This window comes from Eucalyptus grandis, chromosome 1 (assembly GCF_016545825.1).
Source record: "Eucalyptus grandis isolate ANBG69807.140 chromosome 1, ASM1654582v1, whole genome shotgun sequence".
Lineage (NCBI taxonomy): Eukaryota > Viridiplantae > Streptophyta > Magnoliopsida > Myrtales > Myrtaceae > Eucalyptus > Eucalyptus grandis.
In genome coordinates this window covers 44,453,620-44,470,381 of record NC_052612.1, presented here as the reverse complement: position 1 = coordinate 44,470,381, position 16,762 = coordinate 44,453,620, and the positions used below count along the sequence as shown (strand labels likewise).

General features: G+C 40.3%; 2 protein-coding genes across 2 annotated transcripts; one reads left to right on the top strand and one right to left on the bottom strand.

Annotated features, from left to right (window-relative positions):
- The first annotated feature begins 221 nt into the window (after positions 1–221).
- On the top strand, positions 222–6,261 carry LOC104444850 (thioredoxin reductase NTRC). The gene is made up of 11 exons (XM_010058617.3): positions 222–248; positions 372–627; positions 1,303–1,510; positions 1,639–1,744; positions 2,295–2,560; positions 3,328–3,607; positions 3,966–4,073; positions 4,599–4,685; positions 4,805–4,909; positions 5,459–5,589; positions 5,921–6,261. Exons 1-11 carry the CDS (start codon positions 222–224, stop codon positions 5,979–5,981), a joined length of 1,635 nt encoding a protein of 544 aa, XP_010056919.2. The 3' UTR covers positions 5,982–6,261.
- Positions 6,262–12,429: 6,168 nt separating this feature from the next.
- LOC104444858 (protein MIZU-KUSSEI 1) lies at positions 12,430–13,888 on the bottom strand. The gene has a single exon (XM_010058629.3). It carries the CDS (start codon positions 13,704–13,706, stop codon positions 12,834–12,836), a length of 873 nt encoding a protein of 290 aa, XP_010056931.3. The 5' UTR covers positions 13,707–13,888; the 3' UTR covers positions 12,430–12,833.
- Positions 13,889–16,762: the final 2,874 nt, after the last annotated feature.

The following is a 16,762-nucleotide window of genomic DNA, read 5'->3' as shown; positions in this document are numbered from 1 at the left end:
CTACTTACTTAGAGGTTGGGATGGGCACGTTTAGTTTCAATTGTAATATTCGACTCCGCGTAAATGATAGTATAAAAGTCTGAAGTGAATTAAAAAGTTTAAAGAAAAAAAAAACGTGAATCTAAGAGATTTTGGAGCGTAGGCTTGTTCAAAATGCACCAATGTAAAGTCAATTTACCAAAATGGAAATGAGCGAGTAGACACGTTGCCTACTCGCGCCCATGGAAAGATTGGAGGCCACCCAGCGCGTGCGCCGCAACCGCGACGTGGCCTTCAACCCACATTCAACCGCTGGTCCTCATCGAACCATCCTCTTCTCAGCCTTTTGTATGGTCCGAAACAAATGGCTGCGAGCGCTAGCGCGAGGATAGGAGCCCCCTCGGAATCGCCGCCGTGCCCACTCCCCGAGCCGCCGCCCCCGCCCCCGCCCCCGCCCCCGCCGTCGCCGCCGCGATGACACCGTCCATCGCCGCCTCGCTCCCCCACCGTCACTCCTTCCTCTACTTCAACAGCTGGTCCTCCGCTCGCCGCCCTTCCCCCCGCCTCGGCTCCCCCGCCCGCGCTCTCTCCTCCCTCTCCGGCTCAGGGCTTCTTCCGACGACTCGCCGCCGCCGTCCAGTTCCGCAGGTGCGGCGCTCGCGATTTTCCGTGTCCAATTGCGTGCTTAGTGATTGTATGCGGTCTTGTTCGTGAGGATGTTGCGTCAGCGATGAGTACAATGCGGTTGCGGTCGTCGGATTGCCTCCTGCTGGAACGTTGGAACTATTCGCGTTGACTTTGGATAGCTCCGAAGGCGTGAAATCCGGCCTTCGATCGCCTTCGAGTTTTCCTGTCCATTTCACGTGTCGAGTTGCGGTCTTTCGAGTCTAGGCACGCGTCTTTTGCGTCGGTATCTTGTCAAGTACGCGGTGCGGATGTTGTGTGCTGAGTGATTGCATTGCGGAGTCTGTCGCCGTTGATAGTTCTTCGTTCTATGGATGGAGAATTTGTGTTACTTAGGATTGCTTCTGATGCCTAAGGATTTGGAAAATGGAAAGTAGGATTTGATCTCTCCTGCCTGAGTTTGGTGTCCATTTTATAGGTTGATTTAGGCTGCCTGAATGGATAAGCATTTGGTGTGGGAATTTCATCTTAACTATTGTCTTAGCTCTTTAAAACAGTAAAAATCCTGTGTGCAGTGTAGGATCCAGCTATGTGAATTAACCTGCTTATCCTTGATATCTTCTGGATGTCTGTTGATATTAGAGAAATGAGATAAATGACAGTCTTAGTTGATATTTTCCCTCTTTCTTGGCTTTGCAGCCGGAGGAGTGGAGAATCTGGTGATCATTGGTTCGGGTCCTGCTGGATACACAGCAGCGATATATGCTGCTCGTGCCAATTTGAAGCCGGTAGTTTTTGAGGGGTATCAAGTAGGGGGTGTACCAGGAGGACAGTTGATGACCACCACTGAAGTGGAGAATTTTCCTGGTTTCCCTGATGGAATCACTGGTCCAGATTTGATGGACAGGTAAAGATATATGCTGGACACTACTTCGTCTATCTTGTGTCATCATGTATTTGGCAACGCTTGTATTCTTCCTTCAATTTATGTGATGATGCTGATGAGAATCTGGCGTGGCTTGGTCCTGTCATTAGGATGAGGCGGCAGGCTGAGCGTTGGGGAGCAGAGTTATATCAAGAAGATGTAGAATTTCTTGATGTGAAGAATAGCCCTTTTACTGTGCGAAGTGGTGAACGTGAGGTGATTTATTGACTATTGTTTATTTGAAATACTAACTTGAAATTGGAATGTTTTTGAAATGCAACTGATTGATCATGCTAGTTTTTTTATTTTTACTTTTGGGGTCTAAGATTGATCATGCTAGTTCAATGCCTTAGAAATAGGTTCTCTGCTACTATCAGAGAGAAATCTCTCTGTGAAATAATGAATGTATCCTTCATGGCTAACCTTTCCGTATAACACAAGAGTAAGATTGAGCAGAACTAGTGTACCGAATCTCAACCATTAGAATATATTACATAAGAATTTTCAGCATTAGAATCACATGCATATTATTGCCACCGTAAAGCAAGAAGTTGCAGGATATTCTTTGATAATCAAATAATCGTGAATGTTCTCGCTATTCTATTGTGATGTCCTATATATCCCCTTTTACTGGAAAGGGAAAAGAAGTATGACATAGCCAGCTAGCCTTGTTAATGTTCCATGATTTTGCTCTTGTGGATTCATAGTTGGCTCGGCAGATGCTAGAAAGCTGCACTTATGAATTTGCATTGTGGTTGTATTCCAGGTCAAGTGCCATAGTCTCGTATATGCTACCGGAGCTACAGCAAAAAGACTTAGGATACCCCGTGAAGATGAATTCTGGAGTAGGGGAATCAGTGCTTGTGCTATCTGTGATGGTGCATCACCACTCTTTAAGGGGCAAGTGCTCGCTGTGGTTGGAGGGGGAGATACAGCTACAGAGGAAGCACTGTACCTGACTAAATATGCTCGTCATGTTCACTTGCTCGTACGTAGGGACCACCTTAGAGCATCCAAAGCAATGCAAGATCGGTGAGACTGTCAATTATTTCATGTTTATATTTCAGAACTACTTATTTTTGTGAGCACCGACAATTATCAATTGCCCAAGTAGGTTGAAATATGTTGCTGACATTGTCAAACATCTTTAATATTTCATCTCTCTTTTAGTCAGTGATTTGTCATAACTTATATTCTTTATTATTGTGGTCCCTTCTGGATCGTTCTTGACAAGGCATGGCTGCTTTCTTCTTTGCTTGAAAAAAAGTTGTCTTGCATCTCCTTTTAATGTAGTTTTACCTAATTCATGAGCGTTTATGCTTTGAACTTCTAATAGCCGGGTCACTAGATTTTGCAGTCATAAGCTTTCTATAGTTGGTCATTTCAGATTAGATTGTGAAGACTGAATGAATGAGACCTCCTCCTGTCAGACCCTTAAAATGATAAATTTAACATCTATCCATAGTCGGTCAATTCAGATTTAAGTGTATGATGCGTGTCTAGGAATAGTTGTCTGCTTGCACAAACTTTTCGTAAATTTTACGGCCTCAACTTATTTGCTGCTAAAGAAAATTCTTGTCACCGTAACACAACGTAGCATATCATGCTGTTGACTTAGAGTATTAAGCAAATCACCTAGATATTGAATCTGGAAGGTGCAAAAATGTTTTTGGGCAGTCTTCTCTTTAGATTTGCTGCATTAGTGTTGGGAAGTTTACCGTACTAATGAACCATCTGTACTTTGAGTTTTCAACTTCCTGAATGTTTGTTTAACAGGTTGATTATCGCGAATGTTTCAGAGTGTACAATAATCCAAATATCACCGTGCACTTCAACACGGAGGTCGCAGATGTTGAGAGCAATTCAAAAGGTCAAATGTCTGGCCTTTTACTTAATAGAGTTGACACGGGAGAAAAGTCTGTGCTCGAGGCAAAGGGTTTATTCTATGGTATAGGCCATTCTCCAAACAGTCAGTTGTTGGAAGGGCAGGTTGAACTTGATCGTTCAGGTTACGTGTTGGTTGAGGAGGGTTCTGCAAAGACTTCTGTAAAAGGTGTATTTGCTGCTGGAGATGTACAGGTAATTAAGTCAAGATTTATTTGTGCATTAGTATTGTTCTACTCTAGAGTCTTTTGAGGCTTGTCAAAATATATGTTAAGCTTTCTCATACTTGTTCCGTTCCTTTTTTATTTTGGTCACTTGCTCTGCTTCTATTCTGCTGCTTTCTTAAACATAGGAGCATTCTTGTTATGTCATGCCTATTTCGGTCACATGTTCTTTGGGGAATCCAGCGATTCAGTTCACCTTGCCCAAACCAGTATAAAGCAGAATATATACCAGAGCTTGATTTAACCTGCCTTTTCTTTGCTTATTATTCTTTGCAAATAACCATATGACCTAGATTCTTAATAATTGTTATTTCATGCCTATCTAACAGGATCATGAATGGAGGCAAGCCGTAACCGCGGCTGGATCAGGATGTATCGCTGCTTTGTCAGTGGAAAGATATCTTGCAAGCAATAATTTGCTTATTGAGTTTCATCAGGTATTTGAACTTTTGAAGAAATTTCGTTGCAGCTTCTCTGTTTTCTTTTAGAGAACTTTATCAAACTTATCTGCCATGATCAATATGGTTCTATTGAGAAAGCTACAAAATACGGTAATAGTTATATTCTTTTTTCTTCAGAAAGCATAACGAGAGATGCAAAGTCTATAGCTAATGAATATTTGTGGCTGCCTTGTCTTTTATATGTGCATTTAAGATGTTGTGCGGTTGTTTGACACGTTCACTGTAGCGTAGATTTGCTATTAGTTGCTCTGTGTGTGTCTTGTACATCTTCAATGGCCTAGATGTGCTTTCAGTATCTTGGCTGGCTAAATTATCATCTGATAAAATTGGTCTTTTAGATTTTCAGAAGCCACTCCATTAACTGTCTGAACCACTTCGTTGTGATATCTAGTCTACTTTGAGCCGTGTTGGAATTCTTTGCTGTTCTGGACCCATCAATGAAGTGGGAACTTTTAATTGTCCAAAATCGATGACATCCTCTTCATGTAAACTTTTTGGCAGCCTCATACTGAAGAAGTTAAGAAAGAAATCACAGACAGAGATGTGCAAGAGGGTTTTGACATCACACGGACCAAGCACCGGGGGCAGGTGTGCTTTTATGCAGACGCAAAAATTAGCATGTCATGATTAATAATTCCTTGTTGGGAATTTTAAAGTTCAGGCCTTTTGTTTTTTCTTAACTCGTATTTTTGTTTCCCCTAATTCAGTATGCTCTGCGGAAGTTGTACCATGAAAGCCCTCGGCTTGTGTGTGTACTATATACATCACCAACATGTGGTCCCTGTCGGACTTTGAAGCCTATTCTTGGCCAGGTACTTCATGGTGCTCCCTTCAATTCAAATACCATGGCATTTCATAAATGTATTATGTCTGCACAGTTTGCTTTCCTTTTCTCCTGGCTACTGCATCTCACATCTGGAATTATACTTTTAGAGATGACGACTCTGCTTGAGACTTCTAATTTCTTTCTGAAAACTTATATAAAAATAAAGAAGTTGATGAGTGGTAGACTACAAAGATCTAGTAGCTTAGAGAAATCGGAATGCGTCTTTAGGCAATGAATGCTTTATCGATGACCATCCTAAGGTTTGAGTGTGATATGAATAGCTTTGTTTTGGTTCATTCTCGACAATTGCATTAATCTCACTCTAGGGTGCTGAGTAGTAAAATTGTGTGCTGGTGCTAGTGTCCCACAATACCTGTGGGGATACACATGACATTTTAAGCTACTATTATTATTCGGCATATATTGATTTTTTTTTTTTGTCTCTGCATTTAATGGGCCTTATATATTGTGCAAATATCTGATCGTGATCGCCTGTTTGGCTAACTATGTCGCTTTGCTTATTTCCCCCTAACAGGTGATAGATGAATATGATGAAAATGTACATTTCGTTGAAATTGATATCGAAGAAGATCAAGAAATAGCAGAAGCAGCAGGAATTATGGGCACACCGTGCGTGCAATTTTTCAAGAATAAGGAGATGATCAGGTTAGATTACGTAGTTCTCTCATTCCATGCTTTGTTTGCCCGTGCATCCAGGCTTCGTATCATTATTATAACTGAGCTAGTCATTTACTTATTCTGCATGTTTGGGAAATATTTTTTAGATGTTGGTTTGGGATCAAACAAAGTAATCCTGTCTTGTTTGGTGTATTTAGGCAATTCTATGACATCTTTGATCACTTTTAACCATCTTCGTCCCCATCCAGAGAGTTCTTTCTATTCAGGAATAGCCATTTGTCAAATTCACTGTCTCTATCATTGACATAGTGAGCTAGCTCTAATTGCTGGTGCAAATTATTCTATGCTGGTGTTACAGGATGGTCTCAGGAGTCAAAATGAAGAAAGAGTACAGGGAATTTATTGAGGCAAATAAATGAGAACATTTCCCGTACTTGTTTAGTTGCTGACAGTGTCTTGTCAATTCAGTTTTGTTCCATCCAAGCTAGCCGGTCGAATAATGCCTCATTCTATTCGATGAGATCTTTCTATTCATCAATCCCAATGGATTATACTTCTACCGAGTTACAAAAGCAAATTAGAGAAATTTAACATTTGATTGAATCATTGAAAATCTCATGTAAGTTTTGACAGATTTATAGAGGGAAAAGTGGAATCTTCTCTAATCATTCTTGTTGCACCCTCCGTACGTGCACGGTTAACTCAATTTTTTGTGCAAATGTAGCATTGATAACATGGAGAGATAGGAAACATTTCTTTCAATTGAATATGTTGAGATTTGGATTGGTGACACATCAGATACCCATTATACGAGATACTTCGTTCTAAGGCAGGGTCGTTCCGTGATTGATCCTTAGTAAACTAATAAAGCTAGCAAGCCCTTTGGTCGGTCCTTCGGTCTGTGGAGAACCTTTGACAGGGAGTGAACTCATGAGTGATAACCCGCTTAGCAGAATGGCGACTCAGTCACGTTTTACTGAAGTCAATTTAAAGTTGAACCGAACATTTTGAAAGTTCGTTATCTATTTTACCTTGATTTTGCTGCCTAATAGGAAATAGGAATAATCGAGCTGAGTCTAGTCAATAAGTTCAATGCTCGAACATGGCTCAGCCCAAAAAAGGTCAAGATTTTGGACACGCGAATTGAGCGGGCTTGATTTCGGCCTGATATCAATATTTTTGTACTGAACGACGAGTTACTACGTCGGTACATTAGTTATTTATAGACCGCAGAAAACAAACGGGAAGAAGTGTCTCGGATTGAAATATAAATTTCTATATCGGTGCTCTAAATGTGATGCAAAAAGTAGGATCAGTGTTAGATGGGGTTTCGCATGCGAATAGCTCAAATTTAGTATTTAGTATTTTTTTTTTTTTTGGGTCATAGCTCCAATTTAGTATTTGAGAAGCTTAAACTCGACTCCTTTTTGCGTTTGAGCTGCTGGAACTCGAGAGGAACCCATGCCAGTTCGATGTTTCGACAAATGGAGCTAAAGTACGTTTATTTAAGTAGGTTTGACTAATTTAATTTTTCTTTTGGAAAAAAGCCATAAAAAATTCCAAAATATGGTCATTGTGACATTTATTTTAATTTTTTTTATTGTAACATCAGAAATTCCAAATTTGTATTTATATGATACGTTTAATGGCGTTGACATGGTACTCATGTGACTTAAATGAAATAAAAATAGCATTATTTTGATTGAAAAACCATATGATGGATTTTGAAGGATGTTAGATATGTTGTATGACTACAAGTTTGGGAATTTTTTGTTTAGGATAATTGTGTCACAACAGACGTAATTTAAGGTGTTACAGTGGACACAACTTGAAGATTTTTGTGGCCTTTTTCCTTTCCTTTTTTGTCACATCTATCCGCTCGTATGTTGACATAAGTTGCACCTTCTCTGTCCTATTGTCAACACTGAAAGTAGAGTATTTCAGGAAAACTTTATCTCCTCCAAGATTACTGCATTGCCCACGTGCCTCTCTTCCTGTAATGAACCTTTTCCTAACAGTCAACAGTATTCTCGAAAACTTTGACTTTTGTTCTCGTCCTTGGTCCCCCACAAAGATATTTCATATCCTCTTGTCTTAGTTTGTGCTCCTCCATTATTTTGATGCACCGTGGATGGCACTGGCAAACATTCATGGAAAGTGATACGTATCAGATCAATGCTTATATATGAATCCATCCTAGAAAAGATAGTGCCTGAAAAGGGTGATTTTAAAAATGCATGTGATCTTGGTAAATGCATGTCATTGGCATACCAAGGGGGTAGGGGAAGCTGTCGTCTCTTTACTTGCTTAACGCCGAGTTTAATTTTTGGGAAATATGTACCATAATCCCCGAGATTCGGCATAAAGTTTCATGAATTGGGTCGGCCTAGTTGGAGCATCATGAACTTTATTTCTTTTATTTCGTTTCCCTAACTTGAATTATTGATTTCAGCACTACTCCACATTCTACCTTTTTCAAAAATTTTCTCTTTGATCTTTTTATGTCAACGAGATGACTTTTGTATCCTCGGATCTTGTCACTACTAATTCTTCACCTAGCTGTTTTGATGTTTTTATGTGCACGTCCCACATGGGTGACGCACCCATGTATTTGCATGCATGCGAGATCTGTGCAGATATTCCTCTTGATCTTCCCTCCTTTCTACATTTTATTTTGGGCTGCATATTCAAATCGCACATCTTGTCGTCGACTGTTGTTCCCTGGTGTAAACTCAGCCACATCAACTTGTTTCCTCTTGTCTTGCACTCAGATTCATTCACGGGGAGAGAGAGAGAGAGAGAGAGAGGAGTGGGGGGGGTAGGGGAGAGAGGGCGAGAGAGTTCTAAACGAGTCTTCTGGCGGATTATTCTAGGACGATCTCTACGTGACGTGCCGTGATCTTCAACCGATAAATATAATCTCGCAAGGAAGTTATGTCTCCATACAACCTCGAACATGTAAGTACTCTCCATATGCATGTGTTTTAAGAGTGAAAAAGAAAGTGATTGCTCCAAAACTTCCAACGTATGATTGGCTTGATCTCATAGAATAAATAAATATATGATTTGTTTGATCTAATAGAACAAATCTAAGTGAGACTTACTTGATATGACATCGTTATTTATGGATCTAGCCAATGTGGAGGATTGCTGCCAATTCTATCCATGATCTTGGTCATGAACGAATCTAAACAAGTACGTTGGGGAGCCAAATGCGTAGTTGATGAGTAGACAAATTATTTAGTGAATATGTCATATTGATTAGAAGGTAATTTTAGTTAGTGAATTCTCTTTTCTATAATTACAATCTATTTCATGCGACAAAGATGTATTTTTGTTGTTGTTGTTAGAAAGATGTTTATCTATAACATAGATGGTGAAAAATATTAAAAGTCATTTTTTTATGGATTTCCGACTCGCTTAGTAATCATTAATCATGAAAATAACTTTTTACGATTACAATCACAAGATTCACAATGGGATTCTTTCCTAAAGTCTCTTATAAGAGTCAACAGACGCAAACTTTTAATGGATACTTAACATTACCAACATTACATCTGATAGTAAATAGAACCTTCCCTAGGCAAAAAAAAAAAAAAGTGTTATTTCTCAAGTTGGAAATAATCAATTGCATTGCATTGATTTATCCTAGAGACATGGCGAACCAGTGGGGCTCCACACCATAGATGGTGACCAATATGCCATAAAGCACGGCCATACAGTCTTTCACTATAGAATTATAGATGGAACTCGATCTTGGTTCCATAAAAGCAACTCACAAACAAAATGAGTGACTTCAAATATGTTCACTGCTCCGGCCCAAGTCTGATGTTCGTATGATAGTATTTACAACAAATCAAAAAAAATATATATTGGTAATATTTCATCTCAATGTGGCAGTCCAGGTCCTACCTTATGGTATTTGTAATGTAATGACTGAGAGAGCTTGCACATCTTTAATTCCAAGGTCTTGGAATTCTTTAATCCCATCGCAAATGATTCCGTTGTGTCTCGAGCACAGGTTTAGCTTTGACTAATGGCACAAATCGGGAGCGTTCTTAATGCCCGAGGGTGTCGCTATCGACTCAAATGTCAAAGACATTGTTATATGCTATTTCTCATGTCTGAAGCAACCGATTATTTAATTACCTCATATTCCATAAGCAGAAGTATCGTCATTTAGCTTTAGAATCAGAAGGTACCCATTGAAAAGTCCCTGTAAATTACTTTCTAAGACTATGAAACTTCAAGAAATCCAAGGAATGCTTCGCACTCAAATTGAGGATGCATTTGTGAATTTTTCTTACTTTAGCCAAAATGACACCGTAGTAGATCATTCCGACGCGTTTTGCCGACAACACGATACACGAAAATAATCAATCATATTGTTTATTTTGCGAAAAATATATTTCGGGAAAAGGTTTTTAGAAGGACATGGAAAGATTGGGGAGACGTCAACGTGGTGGTGGACAATGGGCTCAGACGCTTTCTCCACGAATAACGGGAGTGAACAATGATGTGTCCGGAAAGGAGACTTAATTTTTGCACCCTCTAATACAAGTCATAAGGGAAAGAAAGATGCTCCCCTCCATTTAGGACGTAAAGGTTAAGGAGCCGGTGGGCGATCCCCTCTCCCTCCCCTCTTTTTCAACGAGTGTCATTTCATCCGGACGGTGGGGACGCGACGCGCCCACCCGATCGGCGCCTCCCCCACTTTCCTCGAGAGAGGAAACTCACCCATTTTCTCCTCCTTGATCGAGTGGTTTTAATACTTTTGTTCGTACTTTTCTAAAAAAAAATCTTCTCAAATCATGATCCCACGAATTGGTCTCCCCTCATGTCATATCGATTTCTTTTTTCTTGGTCAGAGGCTAGATTATACGTCTATGTGCTAGGCGTAACTCTTACGTATAGAAGTTTATAATCAAATTCGGTATATTCGAACTTGATACTGTCGAAAGATATTTTCTTTTTAGAAAGAACAATGTGTCATTCAACTGTTTTCCCCTAAATATATGAGATGTGGTGGTTCGTACTCTATCGAACGTAATGATATCGTTCAAGTTAAGACTTAAAATATGGGCCGACCGTCTCGAATCACTTCTAAGTCGTATTTAATAATTAATTGGCCATCAGCCGTTCTCGAGTGTATTATGACCAATTAATAAGAATCGTGAACTTGTGTCGATCACAACCTTGCAAAAGTCCACGGAGTAGAATGCATGCATTAAAAATTCAAGGTCAGCACTATGGAATTTTTATTAATGAGAGTAAATCTAAGAATGTGACTTTCAATATGTTAATAATAATCTAAAAAAGGATTACGCATTGAATATGTTGCATATATAAATTTACTTCAAATACCAGTTGCAAACATTTTTCGCGTCTAACAGAAATGGCAAAGGAAGACACGTAGAAGATTTTGAGTTTTATGGCTACATTTCCTACATATAAAGATGACACCACAACAACACTGAGATCGCCAAGACTTCAAGCTCACATTTACAAACCAACAAAAAAAAATGTTTTTCCGGTTGTTTTGGTAGACGGAGACGAAATTGTTTGAGCCGACGTTCCTTTTCGAAGGACGGAATCAAAGTATAGTGTTGAACAAGTGGGTGTAATTGTTGAGTTTTATGGTGGGGAACTCAATGGAGTCAGTCATTGTGATCCTGCTACTGTGAAAAAATATGCTAGACGTGCCCAACTAGGTGAAATTTTTGAATTAGATTGTGCTACTTTGAAATCCGATGGTGTTTTTCGTAGCAGTCCAAGGGGTTGGTTTACTTTTGGACATGCTTCGTTTGCTCTGCTCTTCTTCTTCGGACACATTGGGCATGGTGCTAGAACCTCGTTCAGAGATGTTTTTGCTGGTATTGACCCCGATTTTGATGCTCAAGTATAAATCGGAGCATTCCAAAAACTTGGAGATCCAACTACAAGAAGACAAGTAGTCTAGTACAAGATTTCTCTCTGGTCTTTTTCCTTTATTTTTTTGTCTTGCTCTTTGGGAGATAATCCCAAATAAACAAAACAGGTATGGAAGCTATAATTTTAAAGCACGATTGAATTTATGAAAGCATTGATTCATACATTCCTCTTAGTCTTGACTCTAGGGATAATTTTGTTCGCTATCTTTTTTCGAGAACCACCTAAAGTTCTAACTAAAAAGGTGAAATGATTTTTTATTATATCAATTGAATTGAAGTAACGAGCCTCCCAACATTATGAGGCTCATTACTTCTGGGAGGCTCATTACTTCAATTAGTTCCTGTATTCTCGAATGGATCTCTTAATTGTCGATGTAAGGAAATGTCTCTTACGTACCCATCTTGTCTTTGCGCGCGTTTGTGTATGCGAAACACGTATTTCTATAAAGTAACAGGTAAACTTGTTAATCATAAGGCCGCCCTTCTAACCACGCAGGTAGCCGGCTAGTCAATTCTAAATTTTATATTGCTTGAAATCTCATTGGCTTTTTCCTGTCCTTGTAAGAATTGTATATTGATTGTCCACGCAAAAAAAAAAAGGAAAAAAAAAGGAAAAAAAAAAGGCAGTTGAGGTCAAATTTTGCAGACTATCCATGCTTGACTTGGAGGATGCTCAATCCTCTATTTCTTCAATTCTTTTTTCTTTTTTCTCTTTCTCTCTCTCTCTCTTTTTTTTAGGTATTTATAAAAGTCTATGTTTCTTCCATGAAGAGGGCGGCAGCATGCGCATGGAGAATTAAACTATAGGAAAGCGATGATGATGGGGAGGCGACGATGATCACACGCCGATAAAGACATCTCTTGCAACGACACACCCGCCTTAGTCAATCGAACTAATTCAATTAAATTAATCGAAAACAACAGCTCACCGGAAAAATGAAATTGAACTCTTTTTTCTTTTCTTTTTCATGCATGCATGTGTGTAAAGAAAGGTGGAAAAAAAAAACAAATAAAAAAGACAATAGTATATGCCACATATACGTCTGAAAAAAAGACATCATCATCGTCACCATCGGATGCGAATAGAGAAACAGTAAAGATCTCACATAACTACTACAGACTATATTGAATTACATCATGATGGTGTGTATAATGTATGACTGACCATCTTTCTTCTTCTTCTTCTTCTTCTTCGTCTTCTTCCTGAGAACTTCAACTCCGCCACAGCTGACGGCTCGGATCATTCCATTCGCCCTCTCGACCGGCGAGATTTGAGACTGAGTTCGCTTCGCGTCGCTTCCTCTCTCTCTCTCTCTTTCTATCTCTCTATCTCTACCGCTTTCATAGTCTCAACAGGAAGATGCTAAGCTCGGGGCCTCCGTTGCCATCTGGGTTCAACATGTAGAACGCCTCGGAGTCGCGGCTCCCAACCACACGCTCGAACTTCGCCCTCATGTACAGCAGCTCGCCGTCAATGCCGGCGTCGGCCTTCTTTCCGTCGTCCGCCAGCAACGGGATCACGCCGGCTCCGACCGACATGGACCGCACCGTCCTCAGCACGTGCAGGTCGGACTCTGTGCACTCGCGGGAAGCGGCGTACCCGCACTTGCGCCCATTGCAGTACATGGTCCAGGCCGGCTCCTGGAACAGCCTCGGCGGGCGGTCGGCGGAGTCGTCGGCCTTCTCGCACTCGAGGGCGATGCGGACAAGGCCAGAGGACATCTCCTTGACAAGGGCGGAGGTGGAGACGGCGAGCTCGAGGAGGAGGACGGGTTCGGACTGGGGGCTGTCCTGGACCGCAAAGGATACGGCGCCGCGGCGGTAGCCAAAGAGGGTGCCGGTGACTTTGCGGCGAAGGGAGGAAGAGGCGGAGGAGGAGGAGGAGGAGAGGGAGAGGAAGCGGCGGGTGGCGGCGGGGGTAGGGATGAGGGTTTGGAGCCGGAAGGAGGAGAAGAGGCTGAGGAAGGAGCGGAGGAGGGAGCGGATCCTAACGGAGCTGATGGATGCAGCCGACGATCTGGAGGAGTTGCGGAGGAGGATCTTGTTGTTGCAGGGGTCGGAGGCGGCCACATCTTCACGGTGGGAGAGAGAAGGCGTCCGTGGCGATGGCGGGTTCCGTGGTCGAGGGAAGGTCGAGGAAGGAGTGATTCTTCTGGTGCTTCTGTAGCTGCTGCTGCTGCTGTTTCTCTGGAGATCGAATTCTTGTGATCTCATAGTGCGTGCGTGCGAGAGAGAGAGAGATGAAAGGACAATTTGACGAAACGGGAGAAAGCTTTTGCTCTGGTGTTGCTCTGTAGCTTCGTTATGGAGGGATGAGAGGTCTAGAGAGAGAGAGAGAGAGAGAGAGAGAGAGAGAAGAAGAAGAAGAAGAGGAGGAGGAGGGAGATCGGAGGAGAGGGGGAAGGCCGACAAAGATGATGATGGTGTTGGGGGAGAGGTGGGGGAAATATATATATAAAGGGCGAACTGTGGAGGCTTGTGGGTTCGTGTGTTTTTATGATTATCATCATTTGCTTGTGCATGCTCATGCTCACCCCATTTTTTCTCTACTTTTCTTTCTGTTCTTTTATCTCTCTCTCTCTCTCTCTCCTCTCTCCCTCTCTCTCTCTCTCTCTCTCTCTCTCTCTCTAACAATGAGATGACATATACCCAAAAAATAATGTTAACCATGGTTAACGAATTTTCTACACATGTACATGCAAAGTCAACAGTGCTCCGTGTTCTCTCCCCCCTTAGGAGCTGATTCACCGACGTAAATATAGCTATTGAATAGAGGACCTCTACATCTAACCTTTCAAACATCAATGTTGTCACATCACATTTTTGAATAGAGGACCTCATTAGACTTGGTCGTGAGTTTGGCTCAATGGCCTGCCCGGAGAGCATTTTAGACGAGAAGCCACTAAGATGAATTAACTGTATAATTCACCAATCGTTTGATAAATTCATGATTACGAGAAATTAATCAGGATGAAATTTGTTTGCCAAATATATCCAAATTGAGATTTAGACATTGAAAAGAAAAATAGGAGCCTCAAAACAATTGGCGGAAGGGTCCAGCTTAGCTAACCGACATGGAAACCGGTTTCATCTTTTACCTTTTTTTTTAATGTTTTCTTATTGGAAGCAAGAGATAAAATTGTAAGAGGACCCATGCAATCAATTTTTATGAATATAATGAAAGAAAAAATAAAATTAGATACGAAATATAAATAATTACAAGTAAAAAATATTATCACCTACTAAAAAGAAATCATTAATGTTATTATATAAATCCATTAAATTTAAGAGATGAAAAAAAAACACTTGAAACATTGGCTTCCTCAACCGTTTTCATTTTTACTCTATTTTTCTATTTCTTTTTCCGAGATTTGTATAATTCTTTATAGCAAGCTCAAATTGAGAAACAAATCAAAGTAATAATATTCACACAATAAGAAACAAATCCTACAATACTATTTAACTAATAAGAAATATATGAAGAATTCGGTTGCAACTTCTAAAATAATGGATATTATTCTCTAGCCAAAGGAAAAAATAATGTCGATATTGTTCCCAAATAAAGAAAAAACTTAATAACTCAAAAAATATGAATGTAATTATCTTTTTTTTTAATGTGTAATTTATCTTCACACTTTGAACTTCGATTGTTATACTATTTTGTAATTGAATAAGTCATAACAGTAGAGAAGGTTTGTTAATCTCTACTTTTCTAGCAAAAGTATAACGCAAATGCCAAAACTTGGCATGGGAGACATTTAAGTGCAAAAAGTTCCGAAATATACATTCAAGTGTCAATTTCTTTGAAAAATGGGACATTTAAGTATCAACTCCAGTGAAAAGTACCAGAAATCCAACATGGCTTATTTTTAATAATACAAGTTGCATTTGTGACTCGCCATAAAACTTAGTTAGCAAAGAAGAGCCAAAATAACATCATTTTGCCTCGAATTTTAATAAATATTAGTTATACTCAATTTTAAAACTAAATTTAAGAAAAGGGGGGAGATTATAGCACCTGTTCGGCAAGGGCTATGCAAGCCGTCGCTGCCTTGCCATCTCCGGAAGGGCTGACGACGATGAGGGGAGGATCGACCGAGGTTGCTGGGCCTTAGCTAGGGGCCAGCAACCCTGGTTGACCGGAGTTGAGGGCCTGCAAGCCCTCGCCCAAATCTAGGGCGAGGGTCACGGGTCTCCCCCAGATCCGACAAGGGTCATTGGCCCTTGCCTAGTTAGGCTAAGGGTCGTCGCCGGGCTAGGATCAAGGCCTAGCAACCTCGGCTGACCCTCCCTCACCATCGTTGGCCCTTCCCAATGACGGTGGGGCAATGATGACGAGGGCTTGCATAGCCCTCGCCAAATAGGTGTTGCAATCCCTTTTTCTTTAAATTTAGTTTAAATTTAATTTAATTAATAATTACATTAAAATTTAAATCAAAGGCAAAATAATGCCATTTTCAGCTTATCAACCACATCGGTGTGCAAAACAATATCATTTTTGGCTTATCTCAAAATGATGTCGTTTTTCACTTAATTTATCGAAAAAATACCATGTCGTATTTTTGCCGGAATTTCTCGCCGTTACATTTAAGTGATCTATTTTTCTCTTATTTTGGCACTTAAGTGTCTCTCTTGCCAAATTTTGGTACTTGGGGTGTCATCGCTCCTACTTTTCTTATTACAAGAAAGTAAGAGGTATTCATTGTTGCTAAATTTTAGTTTGTATCTATATATTTTAGACATACGATTCTTAATTTTGTTCTCTTGTTTAAATGAATGGAGTTCATATGAAAAGCAACTTCGCTAATAAAAATAATGATGGTGATGAAGATGAGATGAACAATGCAACCGAAGCTTAGAATAAGAAAACATTAAAAGAAAAGGTAAAAGATGAAACCGATTGAAAAAGTCAACCGGTTTCATCGAAATATGTGTGGTCCTTAGTTGACCGTCAGTCCGTCATTTAACAGGGGATAGTCGGCTAAGCTTTTTCATTGGTGGAATAGGTAATCGCTCGATTCGGATGCGGAGAACCCTAAATTTAAATAGCATATTTTCCACGCAAGGTAATTTTTGGAATCACCCTCACCATTCCAAGGATTGAGCCTTATTAGATATATGTGGAAGAGATGGTCTGTGTGCGTTTATGGAGATTGATCAAGCGGGATGGACGAGACAATCTGTGTACATTTTTGGAGATTAATCGAGCTTGATATTATGATTACCACGTACATAAAAAAAGAAGTGAAGAAAACGACATTATGTCCTCA